At 37.4% G+C, this 21669-nt stretch overlaps 1 protein-coding gene across 2 annotated transcripts in view; it reads right to left on the bottom strand.

Moving 5' to 3' along the window:
* CLGN (calmegin) overlaps positions 1-19731 on the bottom strand; it is a 31406-nt gene extending 11675 nt beyond the window's left edge. For both annotated transcript variants that reach the window (XM_042796814.1, XM_042796815.1), the window contains exons 1-11: positions 19663-19731; positions 15815-15897; positions 15256-15434; positions 14297-14367; positions 11206-11264; positions 8687-8828; positions 7801-7882; positions 4462-4654; positions 2436-2625; positions 1691-1804; positions 926-1082 (exon numbers count right to left, since the gene is read on the bottom strand). In XM_042796814.1, coding sequence (XP_042652748.1) covers positions 926-1082; positions 1691-1804; positions 2436-2625; positions 4462-4654; positions 7801-7882; positions 8687-8828; positions 11206-11264; positions 14297-14367; positions 15256-15417 — 1170 coding nt within the window. In that variant the 5' untranslated portion in view covers positions 15418-15434; positions 15815-15897; positions 19663-19731. The remainder of the gene's footprint in view (positions 1-925; positions 1083-1690; positions 1805-2435; positions 2626-4461; positions 4655-7800; positions 7883-8686; positions 8829-11205; positions 11265-14296; positions 14368-15255; positions 15435-15814; positions 15898-19662) is intronic.
* Positions 19732-21669: the final 1938 nt, after the last annotated feature.

Raw genomic sequence — 21669 nt, 5'->3', positions numbered from 1 at the left:
ATATATTTCCTAATACTGCTGGAAAATTAGACACTGATATTACTTCTTCCTCTAGTCTCTCCTTGTGCAATATATAATTCTGGCTTTTGTTCATCAAAATAGCATGTATATTTTTCAAAGGGCAGGGTCAGTATTTTCTGGCCAGTGATGGAATCTTCTGAGGTAAGCATCTGTTGTCTGGTAGCCTAAGGCTGCAGGGGAACTACCTCCTGTGATTCACACGGTCCCTTCCAGTACATATAAAACTGACAGCTACAGTAACCAGAAGTGTTAGGGAAAATTTTAGGGAAGGAAAATTCAGCTTTATGCTACCAGCTCAAGTTAGAGCCATTTTTTTTTTTTAAAAAAACGTGCTCAGGATCTTAAGATCAAAGAAATCAGATTCAAGTACTCCCCAGACATAATTAATACAAAGTAACTCTTTTTGATATCCAGCCGATTAGCTCTTACATTTGCAGGGGAGGAGGGGAATTTAATTATCCAAAACGGATGCTTCTACTAAAATTAAACTGGTAAGGTAATCTGTTTACTGAAAGGTCTCATTTCTTTTTTAATAAAAAAAGGGTTAATTTAAAAGACCTACACTTAAAACCCCAGCAAAAGAGAAATATTTCATTAAATAACATAATTCAGAATACAGTTCTATGGAGCATTTTTAATAAAGCGGTACCAGTGCAAATCATTGCAAAAGCAACTTTTAACAGATAAAATGTTTTAATACAGGAAGCATTTCTATTTTCCACTATACTTAAAGAAAAAAAAGGCAAATTAAATACAAAAAAGCTCAAAATGTTTAGCGAAGGTGTTTAGACTCATTCTAAAATATAAATATACTGTAAAAAATCCTAGACAAATGTACTACTTGGACTTGCTTGCTCTGTTCAACTCTGTACCTTTTAACAACAACCTACAATATTGCTATTACCTGATAGTTAGGATTATCTATCATAGGTGCTTTCCATTTTCCTTTATAGTTTGGGTTATTCTTCATGGGGCGCAACCAGTGTCCACACCCAGGTGCAGTCTCACACTTTGGATTAGGGATCTGAGGGGCTTCCCACTCCCCATCCATTTCTTCATCCCTACAGAAAAAAAAATTACAAACTGATTTGAGATTGGACTGCTCTGAACACTAGTAGTCAGTCTGAAGTTAGATTCCACACACATTTTACTGTAACAACCTCAGAATTTTGACCACCTCACAGAACTTTACCCAACAGTATAAACACCTTTTTTTTTTTTTTTTTTCTTTACAGGTCACATATTCATAACTACCATGGCCTGACTGAATGCAATTATATTCCTGCATCTGCAGACAGCTTGAAACACTTTTTCATAAGATGCTTAAGCATCCCTTTGCCACTATGAGATGATAATTTCATGTTATCAACTTAAACTGTTTCATGGTTCAACACTGTAGCAAATTCTTTCAAAGGGATTCTTCATATTCTGTTTTCGTTCATATAGCTTCAGAAAACAAAAGGCAATGGACATGCTCATGTTTTTCTTAAAAGCATCCCCCCCAAACAACAAATACTTTGCTATACCCTACACATTACAACTTACTACCTCAAAAGACAATGAGATTTGGAATGACTTCTGATCCACAACTCATAACTTGTCATAGAGAATAGGTAGGCATATCTATAAGACATGTTAAAAACCTGCACTTACTGAATCAAGTTCTTACCAGTCCTTTGGTTTTTTTGCATTAGGGTCTGGAACATACTGTGGTTCATCATCAAGCCATCCCTCAGGCTTAACAGCATCAGGATCTTCTATTTTGGAAGGTTCATCTTCATCCCTTCAATTACAGACTTAGGTTAGAAAATACAACAGCCTGACTTTCAGCCAATGTTCTGTTCAGAGGACTGTAACTGGTATGAAAGGGATAATTTTCAAAAGCACAACAGAATTAGAAACACTGATCATGAGAATCAGACATCCAATTATCTGCTTATAAATATCTGAATTATGTTTACATTGTCGCAAAATACTACCTAGCCCAGAAACTGCTGCCATGAATTGGCAGGTGTCAGTCAGGTCTTCCCATTAAATTTTTCCCTCCTCTTCCTGAGTTGCTGAATGAATAGTAGTTCACAGAGAAGGAAGTAGAAATCACTGAATATAAATTCAGATTATATGGTGAAAAAAAATCCCTCTTCCTAATCTTTAAGGTACAGTAATACTACTAATTGCAACCATGGAGGGTAGAAAATCAGCAAAAAGCACAATTTTTATTTCTCTCCTCTTACCATATCCTTGTCTCCAGATCCTTGTACCTACCTCAAATATATTTTCAAACTTTAGTGCTTTTAGTAGTGAAACATATCCCAATCGTCATTAGCAAAAAAAACAAAATAAAACCAGTCAAATCCTTCAAATGAATAAACTACAAGTAAAAGGTATTGTACAGATAAAAGCATTCTCCTTACCAGTCATCTGGTTTGACAGCATTTGGATCAGGTATTTTTGGTCTCTCGTCCCAGTCATCAGGCTTCTTATCACTGGGATCCTCTATTTCTTTGGGAGGGTTTACTGGAGGAACCATATCCTCAAGAAGACTTCCTTTACTGACAACTGTTTGGTCGATTAACATTTCAAATGTATCATCTGGTTTTAGTACTAAATTGAAGAAATTTGTATTAAAGAAATAAGGGAAGCATTCATTTTACAAATATCTTTAACCAATACCTATATAATAAGTACAGACTTAGACAAATAGCAGCAAACAGGTTCTTCACTAGCAGAGCAGGAGACAGACTCCCCACTCAGGTACTGGATCTGGACACAAAACATCGAAGGTGCTACTGCAGGGATGACCAGCATCAGGCCCCCCAAAATGAAGCCTCCAGCAAATTGAACTGCTGAAACACATTCAAGCACATTCTAAGAGATTTTTCAAAAACCTACCACATTTATTTATTTAAAAACACTGACAACGAAAGACAAACCTCTGCCCCAAAAGGCATCTCTGACTTCCAAATTAAAATTTCACACCTGATAGTGTGGAAACACAAGAACTGCATCAGTAACACAGCTGAAGAATCATTAAAGCAGTATTTTCTCTCAGATTCAAATCTGTGACAGCCATTTCCCTCAAGTGCCAGACTGCAAATACGGAAAATTATCTTCAAATGTTGTTTAGTAAGAGTAACTGAGAAGCCAGGGTCATAGAACAGAACAGTGTCAGACTCGGTAACAGACCTTGTATCCAGATCCATTTCTAATAATCACTGAGCACATTTATAAGTGCTTAACAAATATATTCAAATGTCCGTTCAACACAACAAAGATTATTCAAGTAAATACTATTTCACTTTTATGACAGCTTTAGAAAGATGGGTGATGAAAACCAGAGTAACAGTCTTATGATTGTTTGATAATATCTAATGAAGCTCTTGCAGCCTAAAAGTTTTCAACAGCATTAAAATATCCATAAATGCAAAAATTAAGCTCCCATTTCACTTAGGATACAATACAAAGAACTGATTTTTGAACTTCTGTTATCAGTCACGTAACGCACTGGAATCACACAGCTCTATGGAGTAACAGAATAAATGTAAACTGAATTTAAGTATCTTCTACCATAATTTCTAATAAACAGCCCATATACAGAACACATGCATTCCTTTACCACAAGAATAGTGTTTTGTTTCACTTATTCATATTATTTAAAAGTGAAAGTTTGCTATGGCACACTACAATAATCCATTTTAAAAAACAGTAAGTTTCCCCATGGCACAGCAGTGGAACATGCCTTCCATTTATTATTTGATGAAAGTTCAAAAGTATAGTCAATTTTGCTGGATTTGCAGTATGCCACATATTAGCCCATTCTTATATGTTTGTTCTTCCTCAGAAATTAGAAAAAGAGGGAGAAAAGAACCAAGAAATTAAACTTCCACCTCTGCTATTCTGTTCATTGGTACAGAAAGAGATGTCACATGAATTAGAACCAGCTCATATTCATTCACCTTCAGAGACTGTGGTAACATATCTGTTCGTGCACACTGCTGCAGATGCAGGCATTGGTGAGAACTCTTAACATGTGGAAGAGAGTGGCATGTGGCACGCTGCAGATTTAACTGCATTTCTGGGAACTCTGACACCTTCCTAGAATATTGGACAGTTGTGTGTTTTTAATATTTCTTAACAAAAATATTTTTAACATAATAAGTACTGAAAGTATTAATCAATTCTTCACACTAAAGGCTGGCCAGGGCTGAATTGTTTTTTCCTGCAAGTGAACATTAAATGGCAGCATTTGAAAGCCACTTCTATGTCCTGCAGTTAAATCCACTCATTAAGTCATTTAAGCCCAAATCGTTAAGCAACCACCCCTCAGAATGAAGAGACTATTACAAACAAAGAAGCAGACCCAAATACAAAGCTTCAGTGGACAGAAACACATTTTTAATCTCTCCTTTCCAATTTAAACTTATAAGAATTAAACAATACCAAGAGTATATAGATGCGTCTTCTTGTCCAAATAGAATTTTTTTAGGTCTACGTCAGGACGTTTTGCATGTTTTTCATCATATTCTCCACTTTTAGGATTCTTATGTCTGAAGATAAAGTGTAGTTTGTAATCTTCTCCACATTTATCTGGTCCAAACATAATAGTATAAGGTGTTTTGTCAAAAAAGTATTCCTGTAGAAGCAAGAAAGCTGAGCATGTATTATACAGTATGTTTTATGAAGTCATTTTGGGTACTTCTTTTCCTTGATGCTGTGGCATAGAGCATAGTTACCTTTTAGAAAAAGGTAACTGAAAATTGGTAGGGTAAACCATGAAATGAATTGAGCAGTCCTCTTAAGTCACTGGGTGCTTTCTGTTCTCAGGGAACAGACTAACCATAGAGATCGCTTAAGCCTCTTCAAGGAAGATGAATGCATTTATTCAGACCTTACCCTTCTGTTAAGTAGAAATGCCTGCCATAAATCAAAACACCCAAATATCTGTATGCTTCTAAAAACATTACACTAAAAGATGGAAGGGAACTAGTTACTGTTCTTCATAACAATTCTATTTTTCAATAAAGATAAAACTCAGGATATTATTATCCAGAATTTTACCAATCTTCTTGTTCCACAATAAATAACAATAATAACAGTAATAAACAACCCTGAAGATACCAGATCTAGTTATTCTTCTTCACAGTATGTTGAATTAAGCTGTTTAGATATGTAGTATTTATAAACTATTTATATGATTTTTGTATTTGGAATATGCAGTAACATGTTGCCTTATATTCTTAACCAACTGTTTGAAGGAAGACAACCACTTGATTTCTGGAAGTTTTCTTCTTGAAAGATATATTCTGACATAAATGTATTGTTTGAAATTAGCCTGTTTTTTTAATTTTTTTTTAATGCAAAGTAAAACATTTTCACTTTATGCACTAGAGAAGTGCATGTATTTTAAGTCCAGTCCCTTTTACAACATTCAACAGTCTTAGGAAAATGCCACTGATAAGAACTAACAATATTCTAATAGCAATAAGCATATATACGCATTGAGACATGTCTAATTTTAAAGTTAAAAAAAAAAAGAAAAAAAGAGAGAATATTGACTCTTAAGTTACTTCACATAGCCAGTGAAATTTCAAAAACAGTACAGGATGAATTGTGAGCCAGGCCAAAAACAGGCAAATTTTGCATTTACTGTCTTCTGGTTTACCTTCCAGTAATACAACATAAGCTGGAGAATTACAGCTTCATGTGTAATTGAGCTGGGTATCTTGGTCTCACACCTTCTTTTAAAATGCAAAATTTTTCAGTTTTACTATCATTTACACATCTTTCCATTAGGAAAGATATCATGCCTCTACTTGTTTTCCTAATCTGTATTTTTAATACTTAACCTTTTACTACTCAAGTTATTTGAGCATAAAACACATATAATTTTAGGAAATTTTAGCACATATATTATTTTAAATAATAATTTTAATATTTTAATAAATATTTTAAATAAATAATAATTTTAGCACAGATTTTAGGAAAAAGGAAAAGCACTAGGAAGTTGCATAAAAGCTTTTACTAATACATCTTAGAAATGCTTACAAGCAACTTCTTATGCATGTCGCCACCTCCTAGACCCTTGCGGAAGTACATACCATCCATTATATTTCATGAAGAGACCACTGTTAAGTGGCTCCTCCTGACTGATGGTTTGCAGGTCAGGTCAAGCAATGTCTTGAGCCTGTCCTGAGCAACCTCCGATCCATTTTGCACATACATACTTCACTGATGCTCTCCTCAGTACTTGAAAGTCAAGGTTATGGACTCATGGGTCAATGCAGCAGCAGTAGGCACAGACGTTTCAGGAACAAAAGCACAGATGAAAAAATCTTACCCAGAGAAGAAATGATGAATGCTGCCCACACTCCTATTACATGATTTTTCCAGATTATTCCCTGTTGTTTTTTCTACAAGCTTGCCTTTTTACCTTACCAAATCTTGGTGAACAAATGGTATAGCCTGATGCATCTCAAACCCAACAACTCCTTTAGCCTATACAGTTTGTTAACTGTGATTGCCTTGCAAACTTTTGTCACTATACTACTGAATGTTGGCTCAACACCACCAATTAGCCACAAACCTGTAGCAGTTAGGGTAGTCAGCTTTTAAATGGCCACAGCAACCTGCTTCAGGACTGGAAGCACCCTTATCCCTTCATGTTTGTACTGCTGAGTCAACCAAAGTTCCTTCTAGTTCATCATGTAACATTCTGAATCCACACCGGGTCATTCCAAATCTGTCCAAATGCACAATCCTACTCTGTAACTGCTGCTGTGTACCAAAAGCAACAGTTCCCACCAAAGCAACTGCAGCAGTGGTTGTATATATCAGCCATCCCTCTGTCAACAAAACATTTGCATTGCACAAGCTCCTGTGCCACAAATTACCACAAGCTCTGAATGTAAAAAAGTTGCTAAAATATTCTCCATCACACACTAGACAGCCTGTATCTAAACCCCAGTGTAGATGCAGAAATATTAAAAGCAGAAACAACCAGGTCACATGTGCCAGAACAGGCAACATTTTAAGCCAGGAATACCTGATTGCACTGGCGTAGTGATAAAGAGATTTACATACAAGTTTGGAAAAGGCAGGCAAATTCTCTTCAATACACTGAGAAACAACCTACAAAATGGTCCAACATACTAAGGCACTTACTTATTTTTCACACCTGATCATTCAGACCTTTTCCTGGGAACAGAGAGTCTCCATCTCTTTCAGTTTCTAAATCCAAGACATGGCTTATTCTAGGATGCCATGTTGTGTGCCATGCAGTAAAAAAATTGTTTCACAACTTACGAGTTGACATTCTGTGGCTTCTATTATTGCAGCAAGTCAGACTAAACAGATACAAAAGTCCTATGTCCTGGTTATAAGACATCACTTGTGCAGAACTAAGAGAAATACGTTAATCACAGCAAACTCTTTATTCTAACCTTCTGAAATTCACACTGATATTTATGTGAATATAGATCTTAATAGCTTGCTTTAAGTTTTAGACTACCTGTAAGTTTTATTAAAATAAATGGAAACTGTAACAGGAATACCATTATCAAATATTCTACCAGTAAAAAAATCCACAATTCCAAAGGCTTTGTGTATATATAATCAATTATATGTATAATAATATTTTGTCCAATCTTCTGCTTAAACATTTAGGAAACTTTAAAGAATTTTGGATGCATTATGAATTAATTTCTTATTGACATTTCACAAGAACAACTATGCATTCCTCAAATGAATAATGGATAGCAAATGTTAAATAAGAGGACATACCAGATTCAAGTCATCACTACTGGAGAGAAGTTTAATATATGCACCACCACAGTCAATGCCTTCTTGAAAATTCACTTCATACCTGGGCAAAGAGCAAGTTAAAAAAAACATTCCAAGTATCAGACAAATCAACTTCTAATGATGAATACATTAAGTCTGTGTATTAGTCACTACTGTGAAAACACTCCTACATGACCAAAAGGTTTTAATTGCCACACAAACTAACACAGCAGTGATGTCAGTCAAAAACACCGCAGTAGCAATTGCTACAGTTGGTATCATCAGTAAGAAAAGTTTCAAGGTGGTATCAACCAACAAGCAAGGGTCAAAGCAAAGCAGAGATGGGCAAATGTTCTACACAGTTTGTGCCACCTTTGCAACTTGCCCGTATGATGCACTGAATTTAACCAGAGGAGTTATCTGGATATGTCTGTAAATACAACAAAGCAAGTCCGACCATCAGAAAAAAAGTCATCTTGCCATGGTGCTCATCATCACTAATATTGCTATAGTGTGTCCAAGATTCAAGCTGCTTTTACAGAGCTACAGAGAAGAATTCTGTAAGTGGAAAAACACTGTGCACAAACTACATATGATTTAGATCTTTTAGAGAAGGACTGAAAATTAATAGGTTTTTTTGCAATCTTGTATAATATTAGATTTCTGTCCAAAAATATTTCAAAAGAGTTTAAATACCACTTATTAACACCTGTACTACAATCTTACTTGACTATTAGATCATTGATACTTACAGTTCTGATAGCTCTGAGTATGATAGATAAATGTTATATAAAGTCAGTATTTCTACAGCAATTCACATTAGTTTCTTGACTTAAAGATTTCAATAATAATAAATATTAAGTAAAAAATCTGAGGGATTACTTACTGAACAATCAAAGGTTTATTATCAAAAATAAATGCTTCTGTTAGCATAGCTGATATTGCATGATGCTTTGCCACTGATTTTAACACTAATCCTCTGTCTCCAGGCACTGTGTTTTCTTTCAGCTCTTCTACTTCCCATCTTCCTGAAACACACACACGCAAGTCTTTGAAAAAAATGTAGGCTGACGGAATCATAGACTTATTGAAAGCAAAGAGTAACAGTAAGTAAAGACTAGTTGCCAAAGTAGGGAAGAAATCTTTAAATCTGATGTCAAAGAATTTAAATAATAATCACCCAATTCATTACCAGTAATTCTACCATAGATATAAAACATTACCAAGTCCAGTTTACACTTCCTCAAACTAATTCTCTACAGCACTCAAATACAAAAAAAAAATAATTCACGGTACACAGATTTGCTGCTTACATCTTTCTATCAAATCAGTGACAGAATTTTTTAACAAGCACTCTTCAAGAATTAGAAATCACTAGAATTCCAGCTCCACAGTTAGATGATAAAACAAAAACTGTGACATGTCAAAGATCCCTCTAACCCAATGCTCTGGCTCAGACAGGAATGAGGAAAGAAAGCTTAGGGAAAATGAGTGCAAGCAGTTGTAAAGAGAAGTGACAAGCTTTTTCTTTTTTCTTTCCCCAAGTAGCTCTTTCTGCAACAGTAAAAATCCCAGTCTCAGAACTGTTATAGCCAAAAAATAAAATTATCAAAACCTCAGTTTTTGTGTAAAACAGAATTTTCCAACTAAAAAAAGAACACAGCCACAGACTCCAAAGTAGCAAAGAAACACATCCTTACCATAATCCACCATAAAACAATTAAATTGAATAGAAAACCATACACATTTAACATAAAATGGTCTTACATCACCAAATTTAGTTAAGTTTATTGCAGAAACCTGTAGTGTGTGTGAATATCCACTGGATTTCTGTTTAGTTGCGATATTGTATGAAAGAGTCAATACGTTTTAGATATGTCATTTTATTTAAGACTAATGCTTGCATCACTAATGTAGAGACTGCTTCAAAGCTCTTGTTCATATTTAATGAGTTTTATTGTAAAAATCTATTTCATCAGCCTTAAGACATTGGCAGATAATTAAAAAAGGTGCCTACACCTTGGGTATGCACAGCTCTACACAGAAAAGCCCACTCTCCTATTTCACCAAAAAGGTATTAGTCCTAGCCAATTAAGATAAGGCTACCTTGCAGTATTTTAAAAATGACACTGCTAAACAGGAAGGAGGAAAATTCCCTCCTCTTCAATAGTGTTCCTTCCTGGAAACTAACACCAAGCAATAATGCCAGGCAAAACAGCAAACCAAACCAAGCAAACAAAAGAACAAAACAAAAACAACAACAAAACAAAAAAAACACAAACAAACAAAAAACCCAACCCAAAACCCCCAGATTGGAAAGTAGTTCAAAAAAGTCTGTTCACCACAGACTTTGTTAATGTTGAATTTTTTGGGTGACTTTAAGCAAATATGACTTAAGATATGAGAGACAATTTCTATCTAATATGAGGCCAAGTAGTCAGAGACGTCAGTTCTGATAAGCATCTCATCTGTATGGATATCTCCTTTGCAACTTCTTTATTTTTACCAGGTGTTTCTGGTAACTGTTAAACCTAAAAACATTTGTTCTGTACTGTTTTGCACACTAATGTCATACAAGTTATGCTTGCTTACCACTTTATATTAACATTCATTGATTTCATTTGACAGAGTAGTAGAAAATACTTTCCTTTTGCAGCAGAAACTTTTTTTCTCCTCCACTTTCTCTTGAATGAAAAATTCAGGTTGCAAAATTACTGCCACAGATCACACATTTGTCAAACAGTTTAAAATTATATTCAAGTAGGCAATTCTTGCCTAGGAATTTGTAAGTCAAGTGCAAACCCCAATGATAAGAACCATCAAAACAACTTTTTCATTATTACTTTCCAAATTGTTTTTTGACTACTGTAAGAATAAACTGTACAAGAACCACTGGAGAACCCTACATCCAAGCACAGACAATCTGAAAAAGTATTTTATAGAAAAACATCATTCAGATTCACTTTTTTGTTTCAGAAGCTAGACTGGGAGACCAACCCATGAATCAGTTGGACAGATGCAGCAACATGGAACATGCTGCTTTAGAAATTCATTTAACAACTGATATTGAAGTGGTCAATCTCTCTGACACAATTTCAGAGAACGTAGTTCTCAAGAAGCACTATTCATAAACAATCAAAACTGAATAGTCAAATGTCAGAAAGTATTCTAGTGTCATTGCAATAGATTGTTGGGATCACAAAAAAAAAATTATCCGCATGCTAAGTAACCCAACGGGCGACATTTCACATTTCAGTTTCAAGATAACAGTCATTATATAAGCTAACACTTTTGACCTAAGTAATCTAGGTTTTCGAAGCTAAGCTCAGTGTAAGGGGTAGTTACTTCTCAAAGAGTAAGAACATCATAAACTATACAGTGGAAGTAAACATTAAAACCACATACCATCATATTTAGCAATGTTATCATCCATGTCTTCTTTCTTGGTCTTAGACAACACCCACCTAAAACAAAAAACTGTGCTAGTCATTGAACCACCTATGCAAAGCTGTATTACTTATCAAGCCCAGGAAAACAAGCTCTCGCATCTAGGCTGTGAACATGTGATAATGATTTTGACAGTCAGCATCACGGAACTTTGTGTAGTTCAAAGAACATGAACAGAAAAATTAAAATAGGTTAGTCTAATATAGCATTTCAAAATACTTTCTAAGAACATAAATGATTATACAATTATAATTTGAAAGTAATTTGAATATTCTGAATAAACTTCAGGTTTATATACAAGCTGAGTTTGGCAAAATGTTAGAATATTACACAATCATATAATAACAGATATACACATAAAATAGCAAGGTTTGAGTGTAAAACTTTCAATATGGCAAAGAAAAAAACAAAACACCCTAGGAATCCTTAACACCAACTGACTGTACACATGCATAGCAGAGGACAAAAGGAAGAGGGACAAGTGTCCAAATGACAAATGCAATTATGCACTGAACAGATTCCAAACATGTTGCAAATAGGGAATCCCAACAAAGTAAGCTCACTCCTGATCTCCTTGATATTATGAACAAGGAAAACTCATTTTATCCAGTTGATTTTACCAAAAAGATATGCACATACCCTACACACAAAGTGTTCATTTGGAAAAAAAAAAAAAAATAGAAAAAAGGGCAGTCCACCCTCATCTGGTCATACAGTGGTTCTATCCTGAGCCATGCACAGGAATATCTTAAGCCAACAGTGCCACTGAACTCTTCATTGCATCAACTAAAGCACTACATTCTCATGATTAATTCTGTAAAGAACTATCTTCATTCATTCTGAACTATCCTCTGCATGGAGAGTTTCAGGGATGAATACTTTATCTTTTCTGATTGAATTTCAGTCAGATTTATTCACTGTTAACAGAGATGCTGGAAAAGCTTCACAGTGTAAATGGCAAACTAAAACATCTGTACAAGTCATGCAGATTTTCAAGACCCATTCTCAAAAAAGCTACTCTACCCTAGTGATTTACACAGTCAATTTATACGTACTCTTTTCCCCGGTTTTAGGGAAGGCAACATGCTGCTTACTTTCTCATACATCTTAGTTCCATACTTGTTACTCTTATGTAAATTATGTACAGCTAGACCAAAAAAATTCCAAGTATTGTAGCTAAAGCTCTGAATATTAGATTTAGTAGGAAGACAAACTAATCTTTGAATAGATCTCATGAAGCTAAAAATTGGGATGAATTATACCATTCAACTATCCTAGTTAAGTTTTTGCATTTGGTAGTCAAGTTTTTCAGTTGTTTGGTTTTTTGTTGGTTCGTTGTTTTTTTTAACAAACATTTTCACTTCTATTTAATCATTTTTCCTGTCATCATTGGTACTGCTTTTGTATTGCACTTCTTAACATTCAGAAGTGACATATCATTAAGACAAGTGATACACTGAAGACAGGAACTCAGTAACTTATTTTCCTTCTACATTTGGTCTAAATATGCAACAAAAGAAAATATGAAAGAACAAAATGCGAGCAATGACAGACTAACGTCCAGTGGCCTGAAGTTCCCTGTAACTCTACAGAAGAGAACAGTTTAGAAACAATTGGAAAAAGAGAGTAAGATTCACTCTTACAGAAGTTACTGGTGCCTGCTACCACGTTATTTTGTTTACAGTTTAAATAATGCATCCTCAACAGACACACATCTTATGATGGTATAACCTCACTCCTACAGTAGTTGGATCTCAGTCTTCTCACAGGATGTAAAAAAATACGCAGCTTTAACTTCTACCATAGCAAATATATCCTATTGCATCTTCTTCCACCTGGCTCTTCACAGGACAGAGTTTTTGTTCCATCAATTTTAGTAACATATGAAAACACCTTATTTCATGATTCTTCACAAATTAGAAGATAGCTCTTTTGTTCCACTGCATCAAAGTGTACAGGAAAAAAAAAACCCAACAATAACAAAGACCTGATTTGTCATTAAAAACCAGACACTCTGACATTTTAAAAGCTTTTCTCATAGTAAGAAAGTACTCTTAAAAATTCATCACACCAGCTCTTACTAAAGAGATTTCTTCTGCATTCACACACTCTGCCTGGATGCACACTTACTTAACTTGAGCCTGCGACTGTATGCTAACCTGGTTTGATTCAAAAAAGAAAAGTCAGTGATCATACAGACATGTTTACATGATAGGCATTTCTTTTTCCTTGATATTGTACACCCTTTACATCTGAGCTAGAAAGAAGACTGAAAGCCAAGTTGTTTTCCAACTAGAAGTCTATTCCAGAAATAGAAAGTAATACATTATATTCACTCTTATTGACAGTGCATTGGTGGTAACTGACTATAGCTCACAATGCACAGCTTTTCACTGAGCAACACAAGTCACCCAGTAACAGTTATGCCTTACATTGCCATACTGCTGGAAGAAAACTTCTAAGATACAGACAAGACAAAATTTTATGGCCTAAGAATTGTTGAGATAAACCTGAAGAATTTTCTAATATTTCAATGCAATAAGACCAAACTACCTAGGAAGACTTCACTAGTTTCACAAACATCTAATTCTTACTGAGTACTGGAAGCAATACAAGAAATTAATAAAATATCTGCTAAAAAAACCTCTTCCCCAACAGAGGTTTTATCTATAGTGCTGAACGCGCTGCCTTCTCACACACACCTAAGTGCATGTAAAGAGGAAGAATTTGCTACTGCAGTGTAATGACTATGCGCTTCAGCTTGCAGCTAGCTAGTTCTTTAGATTATACTATTTTTCTTAATATTTGTTAACCCAGAATTTATTAAAAGCTTCCTTAAAACACAAAAATAGCAACACACCTGAAATGTTAACTGTCCAACTTAACATTATGATGCATTTGGAGCAAACATTACCAGCCTTCCCAATTCTAACTCCTGTAAAAATTAATTTTTATAAAGATACTAGCATAAAAATAAATACAAAATAAGTCCTGCCACTAGACGTTAAACAGCTGCAAGTAAAAATTTATAATTTTAAGACAAACTTACCCAGCCAATACTCCATCAAAGGTTTCTGTAAAATACACTTCCCCCGTCGGCTTTGGAGTCTGATACACAACCTAGAAGACATGTACAGATACACACCCAAACATAAATTACAATTTTTCATTTGGAATACACACTATCATATCTCCAGAAGTAGTCCACCCAGACAGACCACCAGATTTTGTTCATTAGAAACATCTTGCAACATAAAACACCATTCCCTGCTCTCCCCCTGCCATTTCTACAGTTTGGGCGTATCCCTTTAACAGTGAACAGTTTCACATCTGTGAATTTTAAAAATCGCTTCCTGTGTTCAAAGCTCATAACTTAAGTATTGTTATACATCTTATGTATAACAAAAACCCAGAATACATACTGATTCTCTGCTTCCTCCCTATTTCTCTCTGTACATGTTTGCCATTCTTCTGTTTGCCTATCTACCTGGCACATTACAGTCGGGCTACAGAGTAAAAAGTTGAAAAAATAATTTATTGTCTACATCTATTATGAAATGCAGCACAACAAATGCAGAAAGATTTTCTGTAAATAAAGATGGTGTTAAAAGGCAGCTGTGACTAATGAAATCAGTCTAAAGTCTAAAGTCAAAATCTCAGCAAGACCAAGATGCTTTCTTCTCTAGAAATGGCATGTTAGGACTTACAGCAAAAGGTTCTGTATCTCAGTTGAAGCACAGATGAGCAAAAACTTCTTAATGACTATCTAACACAGGCAGGAGATCTGATTTTACACTTTGGCATAGTGGAAGCATTCATTAAGCTTGTTTTATGTCTCACATACAGCAACTGAAATACTCAGACTGGTGGGTTTGACACCCATTCAGTAGTCAACTGCATGTTAACTTACTCTTTTCTGAAATACATTTGTTCACAAATTTCTCTACTAGTTATGACTACATATCTTAGAATTAAATAAGCTTTAACTAAAGACTCCTGTAAGCTTACCCCTAAGGAAGATTCATCTCTGTCCACATCAGCTTCTTGAGACTGCTTTTCAAAATCTTCCACTTCAACATCTGCATCCAGAGTTTCTTCATTTTCAGTTTCTGCAGCCACTGAGCTAATCATCAGGACACCCAAGCACAGCCAGTCCCACTGGAAGTGCATCCTGGCTACCTTAAGAACTGAAAGTATTAAATTTTAAATATCATTGCAAGGATATTATCAATACTACTTCAATTTTACCCCAGACTTTCTCTACAACAGAAAAAACAAATTAAAATAATGTATCAAGACCATAAAAGTATTGTCACTATAGTATTTTAGTAAAGTGCTGTATCTTAATTTGAAAATTTCTTACTACAGAGCCCTGACTCAGACTCTTTTTCTGTTCCTGTTGTCCCTGTGGAAGTGCTTGCAGACTGTTCCCCTATCTTGCCAGGCCACAAATCTAGCAAGAATTTGACTGCAGTATATACACATTTCCATGAGTTGACACAGGCAGGACACAGGAACAACTGCAAACCCACAGGTTAAATGCAAAGAGTAAATTTATTCTCATTACCTCACGACCCAGGGGATCTCCACCACAGCACCCGGGCAGAGGTGCACACGCCGGGACGCAGGCACCACAGAGCTCGGTCCTTGCTGGCTAGGAAGAGAAGAAAGAAAAGGTTTCGAACCCGCTGCTTTCACCTGTATATATCAGGGATTTTCACAGGCGTAGTTTTGCACTGTGCTTTGATCTTTCCCACAGCAGGGCAGGAATCTCAAGGATGCTTGACAAGGTGCCTCTGAGTCTCTCACAGGCATATGTTATCTAAACACAGACATTCTACCCACGAAGCACAAAAAGCTAAACAACAATTAGTATGATACATGTGTTTTTTCGACACACCAGCTGCAAGTCACTTGAGCATGTTTACAGTCCTCCTCACCAATCTTCCGTTGTATTCCCATAGTGTTTTTAAGAAGACTGCTCTCATTTTTCTCATTCCTTAACGATCTGCACAAGTAATAAAAGTGAATCAGTCTCTACAGTGTAGCAAAAAGTAACATCCCTTTCATTAGGGAAAAGACAGTTGATAAGTTTAGGACATATTATCCACTACCAGAATTACTCATTTGTATTTGGCTTTTCTTCCACTGTCTACACTTAGATGAGTGCAGAGTTTATATCATCTGTAAGTGTCAAAAGAAAGTACGAGACTGATTCTGAAAACATTTGCTGTTTCAAAATTATCCAGTCAGCACAAAAGTTTAAGCTTAAATGCAAATATCTGTGTAAGTATTAATGTCAATAGCTGGTAACTACCCCAGCCTCTCAATCTAACCTGCTGTGAAAATGAAAAGATTGTTGCCCAGTATCTTTTGCCTCACATCTGTAACATATACAAATCCAGTTTTATATTAGAGTACCCAGCGGTTTGGAGCAGTGTAATATCAAGCACATGCTTATGCAAGTTTCCTCAGTGGTCTTGCCAAAAATGCTTTTGGCTGAATTTGGAAACATAAGAAAGGCAGATTCTAGGTACTGCTGCACAGGTGTTCATCCTTTGGTTCTTATTAATTTCTACCCATAGCAAGTTTAAAAATAAAGACAAATATTTAGTTTGCCATTGTAAGACATTTCCAAACCTTGCATTACTTTTGGCTGCTACTAATCATACTAAATATTCTGCTACTGAGGTGCTTTCTGTGTCTGAGAAAGCAGTCATCCTTAGTCAGATCATCACTCTGCAGAGATTAAATTGCTTACCACTACAACCCTAAATATCTCAGCAATCCAACATACCACCTTATACTGGAACTGTGAGTCTGTCTCTTTCTTCCTGGCTTTATCAGATTTGCTAAGCAATTCAGACATTATAATTCCACCAATAATTATTCAATTTATAACACCGGCAAGTTATATCAAGTAACACATACAGAGATCAAACATTATCAGGGCTATTAAAACCCCACATCCCAGTATGACTGTACTACAAGTGTCCAAAAAGAAAACTAATTTTTTTTTCCTTATTCATTTTAAGATCTATTAATTTAATATTGATTACACTGATTATATTTAGAGACGTGAACCAGAATTAGAATAAATAAGTGTTTCACACACTAGTACTATGTCAAGATTAGGAAATCATCAAAAGCCTCCCTTCTGGGAACAAACACATTTTCCCACAAAACTACACTCATTATGTTACCATTCTTTTTTTCTCCCCCACTATTACCCACAACCCATGCCATTCTTTGCAGGACTTTTCGCGTTGCTGTGCATTTTGCTTGAGGATGGCAAGTCTGTGGTTCCCTCCTTTCTCAGTTATTAACACAATGATACATGTCAAAAGTTTTTTGCAAATTTTACTATTTTTTTCTTTTTTTAATTTTAGTTAAAAATCTACAGATATTGTTAATTCATAGACTTTCTTGGCCAATTGTAGAACTTCAAACAACATTGCCTTGAAGATTTAGTAATTCAGTTTACCTTATGTGAACATTCAATCTTATGATATACTTTTGAACACCTTCGTCTGGAGGCTATCACACTTAGTTTTACCCCATTGTTAAAAGTTCCTCAGCAGAACAAAATAAATCATCCCAGTTTATGGCACTTACACATGCACAAAACACGTTTACCAGCAATCTTGGCCTAAATGCCAAAGATCAGTGACATCCAAAACACCTTTTGGGGAGCTACATCAAATAGGTAACTGCAAAACCATACATCTTGAGAGTCACTTCAATTAGGAACCTGATATAGCTATAGTACGACTCATGAGAGAACTGGATAGCTGTTCTTCAGTTTGAAAAGCTGCAATCAGAGAAGTTGAGTCACAGAAATCTGTCCAATAATAATTACACCTGCAAAACGGGATTCTCAGTTGTTCCTTTTGGGATGGGCTGCCTACATTCAGCTTTCTCTAGATAAGCACACTGACAATTCTGTTATATACGTCTATGTAATTTCAGACCTGTAATTTTAACCAAATTTTGCATAGCTTGGTCACTCTTTACCATGGGAACATTGGTAACTACAGCACATCTACGCATCAGAAGAGACATCTGAGCAGCAGTACTGTTGTAAAGTATGCTCTTGGGACCAGCAGCAGTGCTGCAACATCAACATAATATTGCACCTAAGGTAACAAGCCACTGTTTCCGAGACACTAGTATTTAGGAAAGACAACAGGCATAAACTCAATGAATATTCTGACTGGATATTATAATTTTTTTCCCCTCATGAGGGCAGGCAAGCAGCTGTACAGGCTGCCTAGTGTCAGTCCTTGGGGTTTGACACACGACCAATTGCATAAAGCTCTGACCAACCTGAACTGGCCTCGGAACTGACCCTGCCATGAGGTCCCTTCCCACCCAAATAATTGGTTTTCTACACATGGTTTCTCAGGGCAAGTATGTCAATCTTCAGACCTCTGTACCACAGTCTTTTGCATACTTTACACGTGACATTAAATGAATAGCATTGTTATTCCATTTGATGTAGAACTAAATAGAGGTCAAGATCGTTTAGATTATTACTAACTTCTCCTTGGACTTTGAAGAGGGTCATGCCTTTTTCATGAAACTCTGAGTTCCACATTCTCAAGCAGAAAAGGAGCAAGACTGATAGTAACAGCCTTTCTCACTGAGGTCTAAAGCTCCTGCCTCTGGTACCACCAACACACAGGCTTTTACCAATTCCAAATACCAATTCCAGCCAGGACAACAGTAAGCGGGGCTCCCCCCTCACCCCCCACATTGTTCCACCCATAAGGATGTGGTAGCTGTATTGGCATCAACCTGACCTAAGACACATCCAGCTGAAACTGCTACCTGAAAAGCACCCAGGATTTTTTATACCGCTTTTTTATTGTGTGAACATTGCACTTTCCTATATTTCGCTGAAGCGTTAAAAACACTGTACTGAAATGAACGTCAAATGTGTAATTTCACAGTTACTCAAGCCGCAATGCTGTGCCCATGCAGGTGCCCTTTCAAGCTACTCTGCTGCTACAGTCAGCTTGACTAAAACCTCCAGGAAGAGGCTGGTTTTCAATTTAGAAGCAAAAAAAAAAAAAAAAAAAAGAAGAGCTGGGAGTCAACCAGCCACCCGGCATTCAGGCAGTGCACAGAAACGAACCCGCTTCCCACATTTTTACACAGAGACGGCTTTCGGGAAGACAACGAAGGGAGGGCGGCTGCCGGCTCCCCTCACGGCACCGAAACACCCCCCACACACACCCCTCACCGCCCGGGTGAGCCGACACGCATCCTCCCGCCGCCGCCGCCAATGCCCACCCACCTGCCCACCCACCCCCCCAGAGACATCAAACACCGCAAGGCAAAGAACACCCGCGGGCAGCAGTAGCAAACCGAGCTCGGCTCGGCCTGTCCCCTGCCCGCGGCGAGCAGATTTACCGGCGGGGATCTCCCGGCCGCCGCTCCCGGTGCCTCAACGGCCGCGCATGCGCGCCGCCGCCACCCGCGGGCTCCAAGCGGCAGGTGCCGCTGCTCCGCCCAAGCCAATCAGAACGCGTCAGGCGAAACCCCGCCCTCACCGGCGCGCCAACCGCCACCGCGGCGGGCAAGGTCGCCGGCGCCAACCCAGGGCCCTCCTCCGTGCGGCGGGAGCCAATCGCGGCTCGGCCCGCGGCTCGGCCCCAGCCAATCAGCCGGCGGCCCCTGCCCGGGCTGCTGCCCGGCTTCGCCGCGGCGACGCCATTCCGCGGCCCGGCGCGGGGGGGTTCTGCTGGCCCCCTCACCGAATCTGCCTCCACCGCGCCTTGAGGAAGAGTTGCTGTGGGGAAAAAACGGCAGATTTAGCAACGTGGGGATTTGGCGCGTGTTCACGCGTGCTCTGCCGTGGAGTTTAGACTTTGCCGTCACGGCCAGCGGGACCCCACGTTTACGCACAGTTGTGCACCTGTGGTCAGCGGTCAGGGCCTTTCCTCCATTTTACAGTCTACATACTTTAATCTCTCCAATCTACATTGGAGGGATTGCTGAGTGGAGCAGCTGTGGCGTTCATTCCCAAGTGGATTTTTGAAAGCCCGGCCCCAGCCTCCTGCACACAGCAGCAGATGCGGGGTTGCCACCCTGAGGAGTCTCCCGCCTCCGTGCAAACTGTATCTCTGCGCTTCGCAGCAGCGTACAATGTATGAGCATTTCAAACGTTACCCAGGGCACCGATAATTCGAAACGCACGGGAGGGGGCCGAGACAAAAACGATTCTTTGAGGGATCAGGAGAAATGTGGAAGCTGTGCCAGCTGCTGACAGACGAGGTCTGGGTTTGGTATGTTTGCCTGTGGCACTGCATCACTTGACAGTTCACATCATCGAAGCCTGGTTGATGCTATTTGACTCTTACTGTGTTGAGGAAGCTGTCTTTTGGATGTAACAGTTACAACCTACACACCATTAAGCTAAGTTTCCCCCCCTCCTAAAATAATTTATAACTTCAGATGGATTTTATAGATTTCTCCATTTGGTTAATGTCTACCACAAACTACTTTGTTGACTCAAAACTGTTTGCAGTTGCCATTAGAATGTGTAACATGAATTGTAAATCCAAAATTTTTTTTTGGTGATATTCTGCCTTTCAGGTATTATAAAGTCATTATAAACTAAAGCACAACCTTTAATTTTTTTTTTTTCTCCTTTGATAGTGTCATCAAAATTTAAGATTGCCATAGATTATTGCAATTACAGGCTTCAAAGAGCAATGTAAACTTCACAACAAACTCAGTGCATACTTATGCCATAGAAAAGCAGCACAATTTCTTCTCTTGTTAAGGCTCTAATGTCTAAAGATTGAAGTTTCTGGAGGACTATGGTACCGTTTCTCAATCATATGATTCTATGATTCTAATGCTGATCAGAAAGGCCCGTTATGCCTTAATTCAAATCCTTATTTAATGTACTTTTGAGAAATGGTACCGCAGTCCAGCAGAAACTTCCATTTTAGACATATCTAGCTAAAAAAAAAATAAGGAATGTTCTTGAGCAATCGAGCATGAAACAGACAGATGAAAACTGTCCTTGCAGCTTTAAATACAAATACATCCTTTTAGAAGCAGTTGCAGAGTTAAAGATTTCTGCTTACTGCAGAATTGTTAATACTTCTACTGTTCATTGTAAGGCATCTATGAAAGATTTATCTTGAATCACATTTATGCAAAGAAATAATAGCTTAAACAAAAAAGAAAAACAAACAAACAAACACTCTCAGACAAGACAATTAGTTTGTGCAACCAGTAATACAGCTAACAAATGTGTGACTTAGGAGTAATAGAAAAATGTTGGGGAAAATTGGGATCCTTGTGTGTGGGGCACTATCCACTTCTTCAAACATGTGAAAGATGTGACAAACAAGCCCACGTATATATAAAAGAAGTTTTACTGGGGACAAAGTCAGTGGAGCAAAG

This window comes from Tyto alba, unplaced genomic scaffold (genome assembly GCF_018691265.1).
Source record: "Tyto alba isolate M040663 unplaced genomic scaffold, T.alba_DEE_v4.0 Super-Scaffold_23, whole genome shotgun sequence".
Classification (NCBI taxonomy): Eukaryota; Metazoa; Chordata; class Aves; order Strigiformes; family Tytonidae; genus Tyto; species Tyto alba.
The sequence above is the reverse complement of the archived record's forward strand: the minus strand, read 5'-3'. Positions and strand labels throughout refer to the sequence as shown.